General features: G+C 46.9%; 1 protein-coding gene and 1 pseudogene across 1 annotated transcript; both read left to right on the top strand.

Annotated features, from left to right (window-relative positions):
- Positions 1-4803: 4803 nt before the first annotated feature.
- On the top strand, positions 4804-7486 carry LOC115125954 (leucine-rich repeat neuronal protein 4-like). The gene is made up of 2 exons (XM_029655542.2): positions 4804-5040; positions 6281-7486. The coding sequence occupies exon 2, from the start codon at positions 6283-6285 to the stop codon at positions 7084-7086; it is 804 nt and encodes a 267-aa protein (XP_029511402.1). The 5' UTR covers positions 4804-5040; positions 6281-6282; the 3' UTR covers positions 7087-7486.
- On the top strand, positions 7185-23215 carry LOC115125955 (thiosulfate:glutathione sulfurtransferase-like; annotated as a pseudogene).
- The last annotated feature ends 1649 nt before the right edge of the window (positions 23216-24864 follow it).

The following is a 24864-nucleotide window of genomic DNA, read 5'->3' on the forward strand; positions in this document are numbered from 1 at the left end:
GTAGGAATAAGCCCACACAACTTCATCACTGACAGTAGGAATAAGCCCACACAACTTCACCACTGACAGTAGGAATAAGCCCACACAACTTCATCACTGACAGTAGGAATAAGCCCACACAACTTCACCACTGACAGTAGGAATAAGCCCACCAACTTCATCACTGACAGTAGGAATAAGCCCACACACTTCATCACTGACAGTAGGAATAAGCCCACACAACTTCACCACTGACAGTAGGAATAAGCCCGTACAAGGAATAAGCCCACACAACTTCATCACTGACAGTAGGAATAAGCCCACACAACTTCACCACTGACAGTAGGAATAAGCCCACACAACTTCACCACTGACAGTAGGAATAAGCCCGTACAACTTCATCACTGACAGTAGGAATAAGCCCGTACAACTTCATCACTGACAGTAGGAATAAGCCCACACAACTTCATCACTGACAGTAGGAATAAGCCCACACAACTTCACCACTGACAGTAGGAATAAGCCCACACAACTTCATCACTGACAGTAGGAATAAGCCCACACAACTTCATCACTGACAGTAGGAATAAGCCCGTACAACTTCATCACTGACAGTAGGAATAAGCCCACACAACTTCACCACTGACAGTAGGAATAAGCCCACACAACTTCACCACTGACAGTAGGAATAAGCCCACATCCCACACAACTTCACCACTGACCCACACAACTTCATCACTGACAGTAGGAATAAGCCCACACAACTTCATCACTTCATCACTGACAGTAGGAATAAGCCCACACACTGACTTCATCACTGACAGTAGGAATAAGCCCACACAACTTCATCACTGACAGTAGGAATAAGCCCACACGACTTCATCACTGACAGTAGGAATAAGCCCACACAACTTCATCACTGACAGTAGGAATAAGCCCACACAACTTCATCACTGACAGTAGGAATAAGCCCACACAACTTCACCACTGACAGTAGGAATAAGCCCACACAACTTCATCACTGACAGTAGGAATAAGCCCACACAACTTCACCACTGACAGTAGGAATAAGCCCACACAACTTCATCACTGACAGTAGGAATAAGCCCACACAACTTCACCACTGACAGTAGGAATAAGCCCGCACAAATGCAGGCGGGCATTGGAAGTTTAAATAGACCATAATAGTCCATTGATGAACCAAAAAAAAAGGGATCGGTGGCAGCCGTGCTTGAACAGGGAGAGGATTCATGACAGTGCCCCCCCTCTGCAATACGACCGCAGAAACCTACCCTGCGGACATCCTCCAGGAGGCTACACCAGTAATGGTCCCTCAGGGCCCTGTCATTCCACCCCGCTCCAATGGCCAGGGTCCAAAACTCCAGCGCGAAGTCCTGCGTGCTCCTCGTCTCCTGCCTAAGGTGGAACAGCCATTCACCCGCCGCTCGACCCTCCGGTGGGTGGATGATCACAGCCCGGAAACGGCAGGTGAACTCAGGGTAATGGTCCCTCGCTGACTCTGGACCCTCACAGACCGCATTGGCCCACTACAGGGCTCTGCCCGTGAGGCAGGAGACGAGGACGCTCACACTCTCCTCTCCCGAGGGAGTCGGGCAAATGGTAGCCAGGTAAAGCTCTAGTAGTAGCAAGAACCCCTTGAACCCGGCAGCCGTTCCATCGTACTCCATCGGGAGCGCAAGCCGAAAAACGCTGGGTTCGGACGCCGCCGGAGAAGTTGGTAGTGCAGGCTGAAGAGGAGTAGGGAGGCTGCTCCTCTCCTATCTCTCCATTCTGTCCATCATTGGATCCATCAACGTTCCAATCCGGTGTAGGATGGCTGTGTGATGGAGGACCCGCTCTTCCATGGATGGGGGGGGGTGGCTCAGCTGCTCCTGCTGACTCCATGTTCTGGTGCAGGCTTCAACAGGTGAAAAAAATCAAGACAAAACCAGCAGAAAAGGAAAAGGATCGGTGGCAACTAGTAGACCGGTGACGACGACCGCCGAGCGCCGCCTGAACAGGGAGAGGAGCCACCTTCGGTGGAAGTCGTGACATGCAAAGCAATCACTAACCTGGTATACAGTGGAGTGGAATCCAGCATGATTTCTGCCGCGTTCAAAACAACTGTTAACTTGGAACTGGGAAATCTGATTTCAGTGAGTTCAAAACAACTTGGAACTCGGGACAAAGCTAGATCCGACTGGGAAAATAAGTTTTGAATGGTCATCCAACTCAGAATTGTAAGTTGGAAACATGGGCCTCTTTCTCGAGCTACGACCTGAAGATCATTGACGTCATCATGATTCAACCTTGTTTTTTTTTAGTTCCCATTTCTCTTGAAAGCACCATAAATCAGGAGAATGCCAGACTTGGATGACAAAGTTTGATGACAAAATTTGCCCACAAAGGAATGCCGCACCACCTTCCTGTTCAATTTGTAAGTCGCTCTGGATAAGAGCGTCTGCTAAATGACTTAAATGTAAATGTAAGTGAGCACAGCACAACAATGTGAGTCAAAAAATGTATTGTATGCAGCTGCATAAATTATGTAATATGCCAGGGAGATATGTATACTGTAGCTAAGAAAGTAATACTAGTAATACTAAGTGTATGTTGTGTAGTAAGCCCATGTGCCTCACCCTAATCATTTGGTCTATTTTTCCCTCTTAATTTCGTGTACTGTTCTGAATTGGTGGTGCACATGTAGCCTATAACCTGTTTTAGAGAAATGTAATCATTGAATATTGTAAGAGCTTTCATTGTCTGCTTATATGCCCTCTTTATTTATCATATGGTTCTGACTTGATGTACAGGGTGAACACTGTAAGAATGGCACGTGTTCTGAATTCTGTTGCTGTACATTTCAAAAGTGCTGAACAAATAGTTTTATTGACTATGTACGTCCAAGCTCGCGCATTAATGTCTTAATCAAAATTACAGATGAACTCTTATCTGCTTGTCGTCCCCTTCTGCCATAGTTTGTACATCTCAATTGTCAGTAGAAACCACATTTGTTTAAGCAAGTCAGCCATATCATCTATGTTTTTGTTAAAGGCAGTAAATGAGGCTGAATGAACTGTTTTGCTGCCAGACAAGGCTCCACTGATAGCCAGGAGTCGCAGTGGTAAGGTGTTGGGACTCTGCTGTTGGGACACTGCTGTAGGGACAACTTTATGTAGGTTTGTGGGCACCGTTTGTCACCGTTATAGTGCAATTCATGGTTTTGTTTGTGTTGTGTTGTGTAGTGGCTTTGCTGGTGTGCATCCCCCCCAAAAATGTTTGTTTCCCCCACCAAGATTTACATGCTAAAATCGCCACTGGTCAGGGAGGTGACCAAGAACCAGTTGGTCCCACTGACAGAGCTCAAGAGTTCCTCTGTAGAGATGGGAGAACCTTCCAAAAGGACAACCATCTCTGCAGCACTCCACCAATCAGGTGGAAGACCAGGGACGTGTGTGAATTGGACCTTTTTCCTTTACTGCTAAGCATTCAAATTGTAACTAATACTTTTGGGTGCCAGGGGAAATGTTTGGAGTAAATAGTACATAGTGGAGTAAAAAGTACATAGTGAAGTAAAAGTAGACGAAAATATAAATAGTAAATTAAAGTACAGATACCCCCAAAAATGACTTAAGTAGTACTTTAAAGTATTTTTCCTTTAGTATTTTACACCACTGCCAAATACAGGTGTGCCAAAGTTGTAGTGTCATACCCAAGAAGACATGAGGCTGTAATCGCTGCCAGAAGTGCTTCAACAAAGTGCTGAGTAAAGGGTCTGAATACTTATGTAAATTTATTTTAGCTTTTTTCTTTATATATACATTTGCAGAAATGGCTAAAAACATGTTTTTCTTTGTCATTATGGGCTATTGTGTGTAGATTGATGAGAAGAAAACTTGTTTAAATACACTTTATAATAAGGCTGTAACATTACAAAATGTAGAAAAAGTCAAGGGGTATGAATACTTTCCGAATACACGGTGTATACCTATAGTCTCACTCCATGATACATACATTGTTTCTTCATACATAAATGATTCACTTGAACTTCAGATAAGTATAGACAAGTCCTTGCATAACACCCACCAATAAAGTTACAACTCATAATATTTTAGGTTTAAGTTGACATGTTGGGGGTAGTATCAGGTGACCACATCTTATAGTCAAGATGAGGTGTCATGTTGTGGATTGTAGTAGTAGATAACAACTCAGGGTATGGGGGTATCAGTGAGGTGTTGGGTAGCAGTAGTATTTGGGGTGTAGCGTGGGACAAAGAGGAAGCTAAGTGATTCCTGCTCTGATTCTGATTTCCTGGTTCCCTCTTTTTATCAGTCAGATGCTGGTACTTCTGTCATGTCCCAGCTTGTCCGCCTTGCCAGCACTCCTTATAAGGACTGGAGCCCAACCCCTATCCTTCAGGTCTGCAACAATGCACACCATGGAGATTGTAACAATACACATGCATGCTCAAACATTCCCTCCCTCCCTCACACACTCAAGCATTCACCCTCACACACGCTGACACACTCCTGCACACACTGGAATGTGAGTATGTGAGTCACATGCTTTAAAAGGATCTGATCCCAAACTCGTGTTCTATGCACATACATTACACACACAAATACATGGGCACTTTCTCATACAATTATGTCATGAACAGCCAACATACTATATACCTCCTCATAGAAAAACACACTGACACGCACAAACAAGCCAGCTCAAGCTTGCCTACTGCTACTGATGAGTAAATTAGTATGCAAGGAGGGACACATGCGAACAGTACACCCTCCCCCCTAACAGAAAGAGCCAAGGAGACCTGGAGTGAGAGAGTGAGATAGAGAGAATTGAATTGAGAGAAAGAGGGGGGGGGGAGAAGCACAGAGTTTAGAAATGAGGGGGTGTTAAAAAGGAGGGTAAAGTTTGGTGAGAATAAAAGAAGACGCTGGTTTGGAGAAAGAGAGAGGGAGGGAAAGAGAGAGAATGTGAGAGTTAAGAAAATAACAAAGAGTGAAGAGGGATTGCGGGAAGAGACATTAGATATCCTATTATTCTACAATTCAGGTAAAGTAAAAGATGAACTACTCACATTGGTATGTTATAGTTTTCTTTCACTTGGTTGCTATGGTGATGTTTGAGAGCATGACTGTACTCATGTTTCTTGCATTTTCACAACCACCTAAAAAGATGATGAATGATTGATTAACCTAGTCAACATCAACTCAGATTAAGCCATACAACAACTTGAATCATTTAGAATGTTGCTGTGTTATTCTGTGGATGAAAGTATGTGGAAGCTAAATAGAGGACTAGCATGTGTTGAGAGTTCAGCTCCGGTTCCCACAGATTTGTCTGGCACGCTGCCAACTGAGAAGAGAGCACTAGCTGGTGGACACTCCATCCTCCCTTTGTTGTGTTTTTAATGGTTACTTATCTGAGCCAATGAATGTTCATTATTAAAGCCCTAACAAGTGACCCTTCACCTACATACATTTGGAACTCCTATAGAACCCCAGGATGCTTATCTACCACAGGAGGTTAGTGGCACATTAATTGGGGAGGACGGGCTCGTGGTAATGGCTGGAGCGGAATAAGTGGAATGGTATTAAATACATCAAACACATGGTTTGATGCCCTTCCATTCGTTCCATTGCAGCCATTATTATGAGCCGTCCTCCCCTCAGCAGCCTCCACTCCACTCTGCTTTATGTACAATAGTGACTAAATGTGGTGGGCAGCGTTGTCCATCTTTGTAACCTTTGTACAGAATTAATTCTGTCTTTCTTTTTTAACTCCTTGAGAATCAGGCTTGTTAGTTTATTCTCTCTGTGAACCAGTTGTCCATTATCTCACTGTGAATCGGTTGTCCTACAGTACATTATCTCTCTGTGAACCAGTTGTCCTACAGTACATTATCTCTCTGTGAACCTGTTGTCCGACAGTACATGATCTGTCTGTGAACTGGTTGTCCTACAGTACATTATCTGTCTGTGAACTGGTTGTCCTACAGTACATTATCTCTCTGTGAACCGGTTGTCCTACAGTACATTATCTCTCTGTGAACCAGTTGTCCGACAGTACATGATCTGTCTGTGAACTGGTTGTCCTACAGTACATTATCTCTCTGTGAACCGGTTGTCCTACAGTACATTATCTCTCTGTGAACCCGTTGTCCTACAGTACATTATCATTCATATCTTTCTGTCTGTTGTATCCTGTGCCTCCTCCTGTATGGGTTCACATGGTCATAATGTGGGAGGTAATTCCGACTTGTGGTTATAATCTTTCCATTTCTGTTCCACAGAGATGATGTCATTCTGCTGGAACTTGGCTGCAATGCTCCTTCTACTATTACTGACCCCTGACCTGCTTCCCACCCGCCTCATCAACACCCGCCCTGTTCTCACACACGCCGTTCCCACCTCCCCGCCAGTTACATACCCCAAGATCCAATACGTTACCGGCGTGGGCTTCGACTACGACGAAGATGACTACACTGAAGAGGATGCTTCCCATCTCCCTCCTAACCACAGAAAATCCTCATCAGCTTCTACTCTAGTTCCGATGCAGTCCAAGCCCTGTGACTACCATCCCTGCCAGGACAACCAGCTCCCCTGCTCCCAGCTCTCTGCCCAGACCGGATGCCTCTGCCCTGGTCTAAGTGGGGCAGGCGAGCTCCCTCATGCTCCACACCTCCAGAAGCTAGTGCCAGGCGCTAATGGTGGGGCAGAGATACGGTGGTGCGCCCCAGCCTCTGTGGTATCTGGGTACCGGGTCGTGATCGAAGATCGAAGAGGAGAACCTCTCCAGTTCGGGAGCGATTCTCGGAGCGGGGTGCTGGGGGAACTAGAGGCTGGAGTCAAGGTGTGTGTGGAGGCGGTGAACAAGGCGGGGGCCAGCGCCCCCTCGAAGCTCTCCTGCCTACACTACGACCCCCCTGAGGCCACCAACCTGGCCATAAGGGCGGGGGTTATTGGAGGGGGGCTGGGATTTCTTCTGCTCCTTTTCCTGGCCACCCTGGTCCTCTGGAGGCGACAGACATGTAAAACAGGGGAAAACTCAGCAAAGGGGTTGGGGAACCCCTCCTACAGCAAGGAGGGAACGCTGTGATCCAGTTTTGGGATTAGAGACGGTACAGTGATTCAGTAGTACAGGCGACCCCTAGAGAGAATGTAGGAGTAAAGCAACTGGGATGGGACAGAGCCAAAATGGCTTCACTCACCAGTGACTCACCAGCACTGTGCTCAGGTTGTTCAGAATCCTGCACTTATGAATATAGGAATGAAAGAACTTTGGACTTTTGTGAACTAAATAACCCTAACAATATCCTAAGAGGCGTTGTGACTAAAGAGACTGCAGGTTGTTTGCTGGCAAATTAACTTGTGTACAGAAGGATCAAGACAGGGCAGTTATGGCAGTCAGATTAATGTGTAGAATAAATAAAACTAACTGAATACTCATGAATAACAAAAGCAATTGTTTTTCTAATAAAAGTGTTTTCATAATTTTGGCTGAGTTTGTGTGAGTGACTGTTTTTAACAGAAGGGACAAAGTAGTTTGATAAAACTAAATTAATATAGTTGGAAGTAATATAAGTTCCTATTACAGTAATGCAACTTTTATTTTGAAACTTGAGTGTGGTGTGCTGTTGAAAATCCGTCTGATTGTCTAAAGCTTCAATACTGGCTGAAGTGCCTCGTTTTTAAGAATGTCGTCCAATGATTACCGCTCAAACAATCAACATGGAACGAATGAGGAAATACAGTACTACATGAGAAGATTCCATTCAAATGGGCACCGATAAACAAGATGGCAAACTGAGGTAAGTACGTATTCTACGACTGTATTGTGCATTTACCTTCTTCGTGCAGTTCGCAGCGCCGCTTGATCATCTGTCTCTGTGAGCCATAATACGACAGTACATTGATCATCTGTCTCTGTGAGCCATAATACGACAGTACATTGATCATCTGTCTCTGTGAGCCATAATACGACAGTACATTGATCATCTGTCTCTGTGAGCCATAATACGACAGTACATTGATCATCTGTCTCTGTGAGCCATAATACGACAGTACATTGATCATCTGTCTCTGTGAGCCATAATACGACAGTACATTGATCATCTGTCTCTGTGAGCCATAATACGACAGTACATTGATCATCTGTCTCTGTGAGTCATAATACGACAGTACATTGATCATCTGTCTCTGTGAGCCATAATACGACAGTACATTGATCATCTGTCTCTGTGAGCCATAATACGACAGTACATTGATCATCTGTCTCTGTGAGCCATAATACGACAGTACATTGGATCAAATCTCAATCATTGATTTTGTCAGTGTAACACCAGGTTTATTTTTTATTTCACCTTTATTTAACCAGGTAGGCTAGTTGAGAACACCTTTATTAACCAGGTAGGCTAGTTGAGAACACCTTTATTAACCAGGTAGGCTAGTTGAGAAAACCTTTATTAACCAGGTAGGCTAGTTGAGAACACCTTTATTAACCAGGTAGGCTAGTTGAGAAAACCTTTATTAACCAGGTAGGCTAGTTGAGAAAACCTTTATTAACCAGGTAGGCTAGTTGAGAAAACCTTTATTAACCAGGTAGGCTAGTTGAGAAAACCTTTATTAACCAGGTAGGCTAGTTGAGAACACCTTTATTAACCAGGTAGGCTAGTTGAGAAAACCTTTATTAACCAGGTAGGCTAGTTGAGAAAACCTTTATTAACCAGGTAGGCTAGTTGAGAAAACCTTTATTAACCAGGTAGGCTAGTTGAGAAAACCTTTATTAACCAGGTAGGCTAGTTGAGAACACCTTTATTAACCAGGTAGGCTAGTTGAGAACACCTTTATTAACCAGGTAGGCTAGTTGAGAACACCTTTATTAACCAGGTAGGCTAGTTGAGAAAACCTTTATTAACCAGGTAGGCTAGTTGAGAAAACCTTTATTAACCAGGTAGGCTAGTTGAGAAAACCTTTATTAACCAGGTAGGCTAGTTGAGAAAACCTTTATTTAACCAGGTAGGCTAGTTGAGAACAAGTTCTCATTTACAACTGCGACCTGGCCAAGATAAAGCAAAGCAGTGCGACACAAACAACAACACAGAGTTACACATGGAACAAACAAACATACAGTCAATAATACAATAGAAAATAAGTCTATGTACAGTGTGTGCAAATGAGGTAAGATAAGGGAGGTAAGGCAATAAACAGACCATAGTGGAGAAGTAATTCAAATTTAGCAAATGAACATTGGAGTGATAGATGTGCAGAAGATGAATGTGCAAGTAGAGATACTGGGGTACAAAGGAGCAAAAAATAATAATAACGGTATGGGATGAGGTAGTTAAATGGGCTATTTACAGATGGGATATGTGCAGTGATCTGTGAGCTGCTCTGACAGTTGGTGCTTAAAGTTAGTGAGGGAGATATGAGTCTCCAGCTTCAGTTAATTAAAAAAAATGTTTTTTTGTGTAATTCGTTCCAGTCATTGCAGCAGAGTACTGGAAGGAAAGGCAGGCAAAGGAGGAATTGGCTTTGGGAGTGACCAGTGAAATATACCTGCTGGAGCGCGTGCTGCTATGGTGACCAGTGAGCTGAGATAAGGCGGAGCTTTAACTAGCAAAGACGTATAGATGACCTGGAGCCAGAGGGTTTGGCGACGAATATGAAGCGAGGGCCAGCCAACGAGAGCATACAGGTCGCAGTGGTGGGTAGTATATGGGGCTTTAGTGACAAAACGGATGGGACTGTGATCCCATCCAATTTGCCTAGTAGAGTGTTGGAGGATATTTTGTAAATGACATCGCTGAAGTCAAGGATCGGCAGGATAGTCAGTTTTACGAGGGTATGTTTGGCAGCATGAGTGAAGGATGCTTTGTTGCAAAATAGGAAGCCGATTCCAGATGTAATTTTGGATTGGAGATGCTTAATGTGAGTCTGGAAGGAGAGTTTACAGTCTAACCAGACACCTAGAATATGTGGACAATTACAAATACTTAAGTCAGAACCATCCAGAGTAGTGATGCTGGATGGGCGGGCGGGTGCAGGCAGTGATCAGTTGAAGAGCATGCATTTAGTTTTACTTGCATTTAAGAGCAGTTGGAGGCTACGGAAGGAGAATTGTATGGCATTGAAGCTCGTCTGGAGGGCAGTTAATACAGTGTCCAAAGAAGGGCCAGATGTATACAGAATGGTGTCATCTGCGTAGAGGTGGATCAGAGAATCACCAGCAGCAAGAGCGACATCATTGATGTATTCAGAGAAAAGATTCGGCCCGAGAATGGAACCCTGTGGCACCCCCATAGAGACTGCCAGAGGTCCGGACAACAGGTCCTCCGATTTGACACACTGGACTCTGTCTGAGAAGTAGTTGGTGAACCAGGCGAGGCAGTCATTTGAGAAACCAAGGCTGTTGAGTCTGCCGATAAGAATGTGGTGATTGACAGAGTCGAAGGCCTTGGCCAAGTCGATGAATACAGTATTCTCTCTTATCGATGGCAGTTATGATATCATTTAGGACCTTTAACGTGGCTGAGGTGCACCCATGACCAGCTCGGAAACCAGATTGCATAGCGGAGAAGGTACGGTGGGATTCAAAATGGTCGGTGATCTATTTGTTAACTTGGCTTTCGAAGACCTTAGAAAGGCAGGGTAGGATAGATATAGGTCTGTAGTAGTTTGGGTCTAGAGTGTCTCCCCCTTTGAAGAGGAGGATGACCGCGGCAGCTTTCCAATCTTTGGGGATCTCAGACAATACGAAAGAGAGGTTGAACAGGCTAGTAACAGGGGTTTCAAAACATTTGGCTGATACTTTTAGGAAGAAAAGGTCCAGATTGTCTAACTCTGATTTGTAGGGGTCCAGATTTTGCAGCTTTTTCAGAACATCAGCTATCTGGATTTAGGTGAAGGAGAAATGGGGGGTGCAGGGTTGTTGACAGGGTAGGGGTGGCCAGGTGGAAAGCATGGGCAGCCGTAGAAAAATGCTTCTTGAAATTCTCAATTATTGTGGATTTATCGGTGATGACAGTGTTTCCTAGCCTCAGTGCAGTGGGTAGCTGGGAGGAGGTGCTCTTATTCTCCATGGACTTTAGTGTCCAATAACTTTTTGGAGTTTGTGCTGCAGGATGCAAATTTCTGTTTGAAAAAGCTAGCCTTTGCTTTCCTAACTGCCTGTGTATATTGGTTCCTAACTTCCCTGAAAAGTTGCATATCGCGGGGGCTATTCGATACTAATGCAGTATGCCACAGGATGTTTTTGTGCTGGTCAAGGGCAGTCAGGTCTGGAGTGAACCACGGGCTATATCTGTTCCTGGTTCAAAAATTTTGAATGAGGCATGCTTACTTAAGATTGTGTGGAAAGCACTTTTAAAGAATAACCAGGCATCTTCTACTGACGTAATGAGGTCAATATCTTTCCAGGATACCCGGGCCAGGTCGGTTAGAAAGGTCTGCTCTGTGAAGTGTTTGGGAGCGTTTGACAGTGATAACGGGTGGTCGTTTGACCGCAGACCCATTACGGACGCAAGCAATAAGGCAGTGATCAGCACGAGCTCTGAGGATAGAAGGGGGGCAATCAGTTCACATATGTTGTCCATGGCACAGCTGGGGGCAGAAGGTGGTCTGTAGCAAGTGGCAACGGTGAGACTTGTTTCTGGAAAGGTGGATTTTTAAAAGTAGAAACTCAAAATGTTTGGGCACAGACCTGGATAGAAAGACAGAACTCTGCAGGCTCTCTGTGGTAGATTGCAACTCCGCCCCCTTTTGCAGTTCTATCTTGTCGGAAAATGTTATAGTTAGTGATGGATATTTGGATTTGATAGGCAATGTGTGCTTTGAAAGTGGCTGGTCGTGTGCTATCATGCAATGACTCAACTTTTCTACTGTCTTTTTTTGGGGCAATGTCTGCAATCTCACTGTCTGACTCAGTTGTAGAATACTTTTTATTTTCTTACACATTTATTTCCGCAAAGAAATGTTATGGTCAGTGCCAGGAAGCAGCATGAAGGTAGTTGTAAATCATGTATTTTAAGTTTGCACTAGGCTAAATATAGCCTTGACATCATGGTGTTGCATGTGGCAAATTGACATCTCCACAGATAAGGATATCTCTTACTCTGACCTCAAGGCCCTTCTGGCCAAGAACAACTGCCCAGAAGGTTGATGTACGGACCAAAGAGGAGGTAGACAGAGGACACATTCCAGGATCAATCCATATTCCAGGTGAGCTTCAGTCGGAGTCCTTGAGTTGAGTTACACTCTCAGGTCCAATTGGGATTTGCTTGTCCGGAGTCCAAACCTTTGGAAAAATAATGAACCCCAATTCACATGGGAATAATTCAGCCCAAAATTTGCTAAACAGGATTGATTTATTGTTGTTGTCAATGAGCCAGCTATTTTGGTATATTTATTTTATTGTAAATTGAGCCGTATTGTAAACTTCCTGTGTCTCCTCTCCTAGTTGATAGAGTGGAGAGTGCCCTAGTGCCCTAGCGCTGGACCCTGCTGAGTTCCAGGCAAAATACGGGGTGCCCAAACCCCCCCTGGATGCCCCTGAGCTGGTGTTTCACTGTCAGATGGGCCGACGAGGAGGCGTGGCCACAGACAAGGCACGAGGCCTGGGATTCCAAAAGTACGAGTATACGTTTTGACAATACTGCTCTGTCTGATGCCTTGGGAATTTTTGGTAAATGATGACGTCTGCCTTCTCTAATTTCAGGTCCTTCAACTATGCCGGAGGATACCCGGAGTGGTCTGAGAGAGGGGAAATGATGACTTCTGCCTTCTCTAATTTCAGGTCCTTCAACTATGCCGGAGGATACCAGGAGTGGTCTGAGAGAGGGGAAATGATGACTTCTGCCTTCTCTCATTTCAGCTGAGAGAGGGGAAATGATGACTTCTCTCATTTCAGGTCCTTCAACTATGCCGGAGGATACCAGGAGTGGTCTGAGAGAGGGGAAATGATGACTTCTGCCTTCTCTCATTTCAGGTCCTTCAACTATGCCGGAGGATACCAGGAGTGGTCTGAGAGAGGGGAAATGATGACTTCTGCCTTCTCTAATTTCAGGTCCAACTATGCCGGAGGATACCAGGAGTGGTCTGAGAGAGGGGAAATGATGACGTCTGCCTTCTCTAATTTCAGGTCCAACTATGCCGGAGGATACCAGGAGTGGTCTGAGAGAGGGGAAATGATGACTTCTGCCTTCTCTAATTTCAGGTTCAACTGTGCCGGAGGATACCAGGAGTGGTCTGAGAGAGGGGAAATGATGACTTCTGCCTCCTCTAATTTCAGGTCCAACTATGCCGGAGGATACCAGGAGTGGTCTGAGAGAGGGGAAATGGCTTCTGCCTTCTCTAATTTCAGGTCCAACTATGCCGGAGGATACCAGGAGTGGTCTGAGAGAGGGGAAATGATGACTTCTGCCTTCTCTAATTTCAGGTCCAACTATGCCGGAGGATACCAGGAGTGGTCTGAGACAGGGGAAATGATGACTTCTGCCTTCTCTAATTTCAGGTCCAACTATGCCGGAGGATACAAGGAGTGGTCTGAGAGAGGGGAAATGATGACTTCTGCCTTCTCTAATTTCAGGTCCAACTATGCCGGAGGATACCAGGAGTGGTCTGAGAGAGGGGAAATGATGACGTCTGCCTTTTCTAATTTCAGGTCCAACCATGCCGGAGGATACCAGGAGTGGTCTGAGAGAGGGGAAATGATGACTTCTGCCTTCTCTAATTTCAGGTCCAACTATGCCGGAGGATACCAGGAGTGGTCTGAGAGAGGGGAAATGATGACTTCTGCCTTCTCTAATTTCAGGTCCAACTATGCCGGAGGATACCAGGAGTGGTCTGAGAGAGGGGAAATGATGACTTCTGCCTTCTCTAATTTCAGGTCCAACTATGCCGGAGGATACCAGGAGTGGTCTGAGAGAGGGGAAATGGCTTCTGCCTTCTCTAATTTCAGGTCCAACTATGCCGGAGGATGCCAGAAGTGGTCTGAGAGAGGGGAAATGATGACTTCTGCCTTCTCTAATTTCAGGTCCAACTATGCCGGAGGATACCAGGAGTGGTCTGAGAGATGACTTCTGGGAAATGATGACTTGATGACTGCCTTCTCTAATTTCAGGTCCAACTATGCCGGAGGATACCAGGAGTGGTCTGAGAGAGGGGAAATGATGACTTCTGCCTTCTCTAATTTCAGGTCCAACTATGCCGGAGGATACCAGGAGTGGTCTGAGAGAGGGGAAATGATGACTTCTGCCTTCTCTAATTTCAGGTCCAACTATGCCGGAGGATACCAGGAGTGGTCTGAGAGAGGGGAAATGATGACTTCTGCCTTCTCTAATTTCAGGTCCAACTATGCCGGAGGATACCAGGAGTGGTCTGAGAGAGGGGAAATGATGACTTCTGCCTTCTCTAATTTCAGGTCCAACTATGCCGGAGGATACCAGGAGTGGTCTGAGAGAGGGGAAATGATGACTTCTGCCTTCTCTAATTTCAGGTCCTTCAACTATGCCGGAGGATACCAGGAGTGGTCTGAGAGAGGGGAAATGATGACGTCTGCCTTCTCTAATTTCAGGTCCAACTATGCCGGAGGATACCAGGAGTGGTCTGAGAGAGGGGAAATGATGACTTCTGCCTTCTCTAATTTCAGGTCCAACTATGCCGGAGGATACCAGGAGTGGTCTGAGAGAGGGGAAATGATGACTTCTGCCTTCTCTAATTTCAGGTCCAACTATGCCGGAGGATACCAGGAGTGGTCTGAGAGAGGGGAAATGATGACGTCTGCCTTCTCTAATTTCAGGTCCAACTATGCCGGAGGATACCAGGAGTGGTCTGAGAGAGGGGAAATGGCTTCTGCCTTCTCTAATTTCAGGTCCAACTATGCCGGAGGATACCAATTTCAGGTCCAACTATGAGGATACCAGGAGTGGTCTGAGAGAGGGGAAATGATGACTTCTGCCTTCTCTAATTTCAGGTTCAACTATGCCGGCCTTCTCTAATTTCAGGATACCAGGGAGTGGTCTGAGAGAGGGGAAATGATGACTTCTGCCTTCTCTAATTTCAGGTCCAACTATGCCGGAGGATACCAGGAGTGGTCTGAGAGAGGGGAAATGATGACTTCTGCCTTCTCTAATTTCAGGTCCAACTATGCCGGAGGATACCAGGAGTGGTCTGAGAGAGGGGAAATGATGACTTCTGCCTTCTCTAATTTCAGGTCCAACTATGCCGGAGGATACCAGGAGTGGTCTGAGAGAGGGGAAATGATGACTTCTGCCTTCTCTAATTTCAGGTCCAACTATGCCGGAGGATACCAGGAGTGGTCTGAGAGAGGGGAAATGATGACTGCCTTCTGGTCCAACTTCTCTACCAGGAGTTTCTGAGGTCCTTCTAATTTCAGGTAACTATGCCGGAGGATACCAGGAGTGGTCTGAGAGAGGGGAAATGATGACGTCTGCCTTCTCTAATTTCAGGTCCAACTATGCCGGAGGATACCAGGAGTGGTCTGAGAGAGGGGAAATGATGACTTCTGCCTTCTCTAATTTCAGGTCCAACTATGCCGGAGGATACCAGGAGTGGTCTGAGAGAGGGGAAATGATGACTTCTGCCTTCTCTAATTTCAGGTCCAACTATGCCGGAGGATACCAGGAGTGGTCTGAGAGAGGGGAAATGATGACAGGTCTGCCTACCAGGAGTGGTCTGAGAGAGGGGAAATGATGACTTCTGCCTTCTAATTTCAGGTCCAACTATGCCGGAGGATACCAGGAGTGGTCTGAGAGAGGGGAAATGATGACTTCTGCCTTCTCTAATTTCAGGTCCAACTATGCCGGAGGATACCAGGAGTGGTCTGAGAGAGGGGAAATGATGACTTCTGCCTTCTCTAATTTCAGGTCCAACTATGCCGGAGGATACCAGGAGTGGTCTGAGAGAGGGGAAATGATGACTTCTGCCAACTTCTCTAATTTCAGGTCCAACTATGCCGGAGGATACCAGGAGTGGTCTGAGAGAGGGGAAATGATGACTTCTGCCTTCTCTAATTTCAGGTCCAACTATGCCGGAGGATACCAGGAGTGGTCTGAGAGAGGGGAAATGATGACTTCTGCCTTCTCTAATTTCAGGTCCAACTATGCCGGAGGATACCAGGAGTGGTCTGAGAGAGGGGAAATGATGACTGAGAGAGGGGAAATCTGCCTTCTCTAATTTCAGGTCCAACTATGCCGGAGGATACCAGGAGTGGTCTGAGAGAGGGGAAATGATGACTTCTGCCTTCTCTAATTTCAGGTCCAACTATGCCGGAGGATACCAGGAGTGGTCTGAGAGAGGGGAAATGATGACGTCTGCCTTCTCTAATTTCAGGTCCAACTATGCCGGAGGATACCAGGAGTGGTCTGAGAGAGGGGAAATGATGACTTCTGCCTTCTCTAATTTCAGGTCCAACTATGCCGGAGGATACCAGGAGTGGTCTGAGAGAGGGGAAATGGCTTCTGCCTTCTCTAATTTCAGGTCCAACTATGCCGGAGGATACCAGGAGTGGTCTGAGAGAGGGGAAATGATGACTTCTGCCTTCTCTAATTTCAGGTCCAACTATGCCGGAGGATACCAGGAGTGGTCTGAGAGAGGGGAAATGATGACTTCTGCCTTCTCTAATTTCAGGTCCAACTATGCCGGAGGATACCAGGAGTGGTCTGAGAGAGGGGAAATGATGACTTCTGCCTTCTCTAATTTCAGGTCCAACTATGCCGGAGGATACCAGGAGTGGTCTGAGAGAGGGGAAATGATGACTTCTGCCTTCTCTAATTTCAGGTCCAACTATGCCGGAGGATACCAGGAGTGGTCTGAGAGAGGGGAAATGGCTTCTGCCTTCTCTAATTTCAGGTCCAACTATGCCGGAGGATACCAGGAGTGGTCTGAGAGAGGGGAAATGGCTTCTGCCTTCTCTAATTTCAGGTCCAACTATGCCGGAGGATACCAGGAGTGGTCTGAGAGGGGAGGGACTTCTGCCTTCTTCTAATGATGACTTCTGCCTTCTCTAATTTCAGGTCCAACTATGCCGGAGGATACCAGGAGTGGTCTGAGAGAGGGGAAATGATGACTTCTGCCTTCTCTAATTTCAGGTCCAACTATGCCGGAGGATACCAGGAGTGGTCTGAGAGAGGGGAAATGATGACTTCTGCCTTCTCTAATTTCAGGTCCAACTATGCCGGAGGATACCAGGAGTGGTCTGAGAGAGGGGAAATGATGACGTCTGCCTTCTCTAATTTCAGGTCCAACTATGCCGGAGGATACCAGGAGTGGTCTGAGAGAGGGGAAATGATGACTTCTGCCTTCTCTAATTTCAGGTCCAACTATGCCGGAGGATACCAGGAGTGGTCTGAGAGAGGGGAAATGATGACTTCTGCCTTCTCTAATTTCAGGTCCAACTATGCCGGAGGATACCAGGAGTGGTCTGAGAGGGGAAATGATGACTTCTGCCTTCTCTAATTTCAGGTCCAACTATGCCGGAGGATACCAGGAGTGGTCTGAGACAGGGGAAATGATGACTTCTGCCTTCTCTAATTTCAGGTCCAACTATGCCGGAGGATACCAGGAGTGGTCTGAGAGAGGGGAAATGATGACTTCTGCCTTCTCTAATTTCAGGTCCAACTATGCCGGAGGATACCAGGAGTGGTCTGAGAGAGGGGAAATGATGACGTCTGCCTTCTCTAATTTCAGGTCCAACTATGCCGGAGGATACCAGGAGTGGTCTGAGAGAGGGGAAATGATGACTTCTGCCTTCTCTAATTTCAGGTCCAACTATGCCGGAGGATACCAGGAGTGGTCTGAGAGAGGGGAAATGATGACGTCTGCCTTCTCTAATTTCAGGTCCAACTATGCCGGAGGATACCAGGAGTGGTCTGAGAGGAGGGGAAATGATGACTTCTGCCTTCTCTAATTTCAGGTCCAACTATGCCGGAGGATACCAGGAGTGGTCTGAGAGAGGGGAAATGATGACTTCTGCCTTCTCTAATTTCAGGTCCAACTATGCCGGAGGATACCAGGAGTGGTCTGAGAGAGGGGAAATGATGACTTCTGCCTTCTCTAATTTCAGGTCCAACTATGCCGGAGGATACCAGGAGTGGTCTGAGAGAGGGGAAATGATGACTTCTGCCTTCTCTAATTTCAGGAAATGATGACTTCTGCCTTCTCTAATTTCAGGTCCAACTATGCCGGAGGATACCAGGAGTGGTCTGAGAGAGGGGAAATGATGACGTCTGCCTTCTCTAATTTCAGGTCCAACTATGCCGGAGGATACCAGGAGTGGTCTGAGAGAGGGGAAATGATGACTTCTGCCTTCTCTAATTTCAGGTCCAACTATGCCGGAGGATACCAGGAGTGGTCTGAGAGAGGGGAAATGATGACTTCTGCCTTCTCTAATTTCAGGTCCAACTATGCCGGAGGATACCAGGAGTGGTCTGGTCTGAACTATGAGGAGGGGGAAATGGCTTCTGCCTTCTAAATGATGACTTCTGCCTTCTCTAATTTCAGGTCCAACTATGCCGGAGGATACCAGGAGTGGTCTGAGAGAGGGGAAATGATGACTTCTGCCTTCTCTAATTTCAGGTCCAACTATGCCGGAGGATACCAGGAGTGGTCTGAGAGAGGGGAAATGATGACTTCTGCCTTCTCTAATTTCAGGTCCTTCAACTATGCCGGAGGATACCAGGAGTGGTCTGAGAGAGGGGAAATGATGACTTCTGCCTTCTCTAATTTCAGGTCCAACTATGCCGGAGGATACCAGGAGTGGTCTGAGAGAGGGGAAATGATGACTTCTGCCTTCTCTAATTTCAGGTCCAACTATGCCGGAGGATACCAGGAGTGGTCTGAGAGAGGGGGAAATGATGACGGGAAATGCCTTCTCTAATTTCAGGTCCAACTATGCCGGAGGATACCAGGAGTGGTCTGAGAGAGGGGAAATGATGACTTCTGCCTTCTCTAATTTCAGGTCCAACTATGCCGGAGGATACCAGGAGTGGTCTGAGAGAGGGGAGTGGTCTGAATGATGACGTCTGCCTTCTCTAATTTCAGGTCCAACTATGCCGGAGGATACCAGGAGTGGTCTGAGAGAGGGAAATGATGACTTCTGCCTTCTCTAATTTCAGGTCCAACTATGCCGGAGGATACCAGGAGTGGTCTGAGAGAGGGGAAATGGCTTCTGCCTTCTCTAATTTCAGGTCCAACTATGCCGGAGGATACCAGGAGTGGTCTGAGAGAGGGGAAATGATGACTTCTGCCTTCTCTAATTTCAGGTCCAACTATGCCGGAGGATACCAGGAGTGGTCTGAGAGAGGGGAAATGATGACTTCTGCCTTCTCTAATTTCAGGTCCAACTATGCCGGAGGATACCAGGAGTGGTCTGAGAGAGGGGAAATGATGACTTCTGCCTTCTCTAATTTCAGGTCCAACTATGCCGGAGGATACCAGGAGTGGTCTGAGAGAGGGGAAATGATGACGTCTGCCTTCTCTAATTTCAGGTCCAACTATGCCGGAGGATACCAGGAGTGGTCTGAGAGAGGGGAAATGATGACTTCTGCCTTCTCTAATTTCAGGTCCAACTATGCCGGAGGATACCAGGAGTGGTCTGAGAGAGGGGAAATGATGACTTCTGCCTTCTCTAATTTCAGGTCCAACTATGCCGGAGGATACCAGGAGTGGTCTGAGAGAGAGGGAAATGATGACTTCTGCCTTCTCTAATTTCAGGTCCAACTATGCCGGAGGATACCAGGAGTGGTCTGAGAGAGGGGAAATGATGACGTCTGCCTTACCAGGAGTGGTCTGAATTTCAGGTCCAACTATGCCAGGAGGATACCAGGAGGATGGTCTGAGAGAGGGGAAATGATGACTTCTGCCTTCTCTAATTTCAGGTCCAACTATGCCGGAGGATACCAGGAGTGGTCTGAGAGAGGGGAAATGATGACTTCTGCCTTCTCTAATTTCAGGTCCAACTATGCCGGAGGATACCAGGAGTGGTCTGAGAGAGGGGAAATGATGACTTCTGCCTTCTCTAATTTCAGGTCCAACTATGCCGGAGGATACCAGGAGTGGTCTGAGAGAGGGGAAATGATGACTTCTGCCTTCTCTAATTTCAGGTCCAACTATGCCGGAGGATACCAGGAGTGGTCTGAGAGAGGGGAAATGATGACTTCTGCCTTCTCTAATTTCAGGTCCAACTATGCCGGAGGATACCAGGAGTGGTCTGAGAGAGGGGAAATGATGACTTCTGCCTTCTCTAATTTCAGGTCCAACTATGCCGGAGGATACCAGGAGTGGTCTGAGAGAGGGGAAATGATGAACTATGCTGCCTTCTCTGCCTTCTCTAATTTCAGGTCCAACTATGCCGGAGGATACCAGGAGTGGTCTGAGAGAGGGGAAATGATGACTTCTGCCTTCTCTAATTTCAGGTCCAACTATGCCGGAGGATACCAGGAGTGGTCTGAGAGAGGGAAATGGCTTCTGCCTTCTCTAATTTCAGGTCCAACTATGCCGGAGGATACCAGGAGTGGTCTGAGAGAGGGGAAATGATGACTTCTGCCTTCTCTAATTTCAGGTCCAACTATGCCGGAGGATACCAGGAGTGGTCTGAGAGAGGGGAAATGATGACTTCTGCCTTCTTTTCTAATTTCAGGTCCAACTATGCCGGAGGATACCAGGAGTGGTCTGAGAGAGGGGAAATGATGACTTCTGCCTTCTCTAATTTCAGGTCCAACTATGCCGGAGGATACCAGGAGTGGTCTGAGAGAGGGGAAATGATGACTTCTGCCTTCTCTAATTTCAGGTCCAACTATGCCGGAGGATACCAGGAGTGGTCTGAGAGAGGGAAATGATGACTTCTGCCTTCTCTAATTTCAGGTCCAACTATGCCGGAGGATACCAGGAGTGGTCTGAGAGAGGGGAAATGATGACTTCTGCCTTCTCTAATTTCAGGTCCAACTATGCCGGAGGATACCAGGAGTGGTCTGAGAGAGGGGAAATGATGACTTCTGCCTTCTCTAATTTCAGGTCCAACTATGCCGGAGGATACCAGGAGTGGTCTGAGAGAGGGGAAATGATGACTTCTGCCTTCTCTAATTTCAGGTCCAACTATGCCGGAGGATACCAGGAGTGGTCTGAGAGAGGGGAAATGATGACTTCTGCCTTCTCTAATTTCAGGTCCAACTATGCCGGAGGATACCAGGAGTGGTCTGAGAGAGGGGGGAAATGATGACTTCTGCCTTCTCTAATTTCAGGTCCAACTATGCCGGAGGATACCAGGAGTGGTCTGAGAGAGGGAAATGATGACTTCTGCCTTCTCTAATTTCAGGTCCAACTATGCCGGAGGATACCAGGAGTGGTCTGAGAGAGGGGTCCAAATGATGACTTCTGCCTTCTCTAATTTCAGGTCCAACTATGCCGGAGGATACCAGGAGTGGTCTGAGAGAGGGGAAATGATGACTTCTGCCTTCTCTAATTTCAGGTCCAACTATGCCGGAGGATACCAGGAGTGGTCTGAGACAGGGTCCAAATGAGGATGACTTCTGCCTTCTCTAATTTCAGGTCCAACTATGCCGGAGGATACCAGGAGTGGTCTGAGTGGTCTGAGAGAGGGGGGAAATGATGACTTCTGCCTTCTCTAATTTCAGGTCCAACTATGCCGGAGGATACCAGGAGTGGTCTGAGAGAGGGGAAATGATGACTTCTGCCTTCTCTAATTTCAGGTCCAACTATGCCGGAGGATACCAGGAGTGGTCTGAGAGAGGGGAAATGATGACTGAGAGAGGGAAATGATGACTGCCTTCTCTAATTTCAGGTCCAACTATGCCGGAGGATACCAGGAGTGGTCTGAGAGAGGGAAATGATGACGTCTGCCTTCTCTAATTTCAGGTCCAACTATGCCGGAGGATACCAGGAGTGGTCTGAGAGAGGGGAAATGATGACTTCTGCCTTCTCTAATTTCAGGTCCAACTATGCCGGAGGATACCAGGAGTGGTCTGAGAGAGGGAAATGATGACTTCTGCCTTCTCTAATTTCAGGTCCAACTATGCCGGAGGATACCAGGAGTGGTCTGAGAGAGGGGAAATGATGACTTCTGCCTTCTCTAATTTCAGGTCCAACTATGCCGGAGGATACCAGGAGTGGTCTGAGAGAGGGGAAATGATGACTTCTGCCTTCTCTAATTTCAGGTCCAACTATGCCGGAGGATACCAGGAGTGGTCTGAGAGAGGGGAAATGATGACTTCTGCCTTCTCTAATTTCAGGTCCAACTATGCCGGAGGATACCAGGTCCAACTATGCCGGAGGATACCAGGTCTGAGAGAGGGGAAATGATGACTTCTGCCTTCTCTAATTTCAGGTCCAACTATGCCGGAGGATACCAGGAGTGGTCTGAGAGAGGGGAAATGATGACTTCTGCCTTCTCTAATTTCAGGTCCAACTATGCCGGAGGATACCAGGAGTGGTCTGAGAGAGGGGAAATGATGACTTCTGCCTTCTCTAATTTCAGGTCCAACTATGCCGGAGGATACCAGGAGTGGTCTGAGAGAGGGGAAATGATGACTTCTGCCTTCTCTAATTTCAGGTCCAACTATGCCGGAGGATACCAGGAGTGGTCTGAGAGAGGGGAAATGATGACTTCTGCCTTCTCTAATTTCAGGTCAACTATGCCGGAGGATACCAGGAGTGGTCTGAGAGAGGGGAAATGATGACTTCTGCCTTCTCTAATTTCAGGTCCAACTATGCCGGAGGATACCAGGAGTGGTCTGAGAGAGGGGAAATGATGACTTCTGCCTTCTCTAATTTCAGGTCCAACTATGCCGGAGGATACCAGGAGTGGTCTGAGAGAGGGGAAATGATGACTTCTGCCTTCTCTAATTTCAGGTCCAACTATGCCGGAGGATACCAGGAGTGGTCTGAGAGAGGGGAAATGATGACTTCTGCCTTCTCTAATTTCAGGTCCAACTATGCCGGAGGATACCAGGAGTGGTCTGAGAGAGGGGAAATGATGACTTCTGCCTTCTCTAATTTCAGGTCCAACTATGCCGGAGGATACCAGGAGTGGTCTGAGAGAGGGGAAATGATGACTTCTGCCTTCTCTAATTTCAGGTCCAACTATGCCGGAGGATACCAGGAGTGGTCTGAGAGAGGGGCCTTCTCTAAATGATGACTTCTGCCTTCTCTAATTTCAGGTCCAACTATGCCGGAGGATACCAGGAGTGGTCTGAGACAGGGGAAATGATGACTTCTGCCTTCTCTAATTTCAGGTCCAACTATGCCGGAGGATACCAGGAGTGGTCTGAGAGAGGGAAATGATGACTTCTGCCTTCTCTAATTTCAGGTCCAACTATGCCGGAGGATACCAGGAGTGGTCTGAGAGAGGGAAATGATGACTTCTGCCTTCTCTAATTTCAGGTCCAACTATGCCGGAGGATACCAGGAGTGGTCTGAGAGAGGGGAAATGATGACTTCTGCCTTCTCTAATTTCAGGTCCAACTATGCCGGAGGATACCAGGAGTGGTCTGAGAGAGGGGAAATGATGACTTCTGCCTTCTCTAATTTCAGGTCCAACTATGCCGGAGGATACCAGGAGTGGTCTGAGAGAGGGGAAATGATGACTTCTGCCTTCTCTAATTTCAGGTCCAACTATGCCGGAGGATACCAGGAGTGGTCTGAGAGAGGGGAAATGATGACTTCTGCCTTCTCTAATTTCAGGTCCAACTATGCCGGAGGATACCAGGAGTGGTCTGAGAGAGGGGAAATGATGACTTCTGCCTTCTCTAATTTCAGGTCCAACTATGCCGGAGGATACCAGGAGTGGTCTGAGAGAGGGGAAATGATGACTTCTGCCTTCTCTAATTTCAGGTCCAACTATGCCGGAGGATACCAGGAGTGGTCTGAGAGAGGGGAAATGATGACTTCTGCCTTCTCTAATTTCAGGTCCAACTATGCCGGAGGATACCAGGAGTGGTCTGAGACAGGGGAAATGATGACTTCTGCCTTCTCTAATTTCAGGTCCAACTATGCCGGAGGATACCAGGAGTGGTCTGAGAGAGGGAAATGATGACTTCTGCCTTCTCTAATTTCAGGTCCAACTATGCCGGAGGATACCAGGAGTGGTCTGAGAGAGGGGGCCTTCTCTAATTTCAGGTCCAACTATGCCGGAGGATACCAGGAGTGGTCTGAGAGAGGGAAATGGCTTCTGCCTTCTCTAATTTCAGGTCCAAATGAGGACGTCTGCCTTCTCTAATTTCAGGTCCAACTATGCCGGAGGATACCAGGAGTGGTCTGAGAGAGGGAAATGATGACTTCTGCCTTTTCTAATTTCAGGTCCAACTATGCCGGAGGATACCAGGAGTGGTCTGAGAGAGGGGAAATGATGACTTCTGCCTTCTCTAATTTCAGGTCCAACTATGCCGGAGGATACCAGGAGTGGTCTGAGAGAGGGGAAATGATGACTTCTGCCTTCTCTAATTTCAGGTCCAACTATGCCGGAGGATACCAGGAGTGGTCTGAGAGAGGGGAAATGATGACTTCTGCCTTCTCTAATTTCAGGTCCAACTATGCCGGAGGATACCAGGAGTGGTCTGAGAGAGGGGAAATGATGACTTCTGCCTTCTCTAATTTCAGGTCCAACTATGCCGGAGGATACCAGGAGTGGTCTGAGAGAAATGATGACAGGGAAATGATGACTTCTGCCTTCTCTAATTTCAGGTCCAACTATGCCGGAGGATACCAGGAGTGGTCTGAGACAGGGGAAATGATGACTTCTGCCTTCTCTAATTTCAGGTCCAACTATGCCGGAGGATACCAGGAGTGGTCTGAGAGAGGGAAATGATGACTTCTGCCTTCTCTAATTTCAGGTCCAACTATGCCG

The sequence above is a fragment of the Oncorhynchus nerka genome, linkage group LG5 (genome assembly GCF_034236695.1).
Source record: "Oncorhynchus nerka isolate Pitt River linkage group LG5, Oner_Uvic_2.0, whole genome shotgun sequence".
NCBI classification, from domain to species: Eukaryota; Metazoa; Chordata; class Actinopteri; order Salmoniformes; family Salmonidae; genus Oncorhynchus; species Oncorhynchus nerka.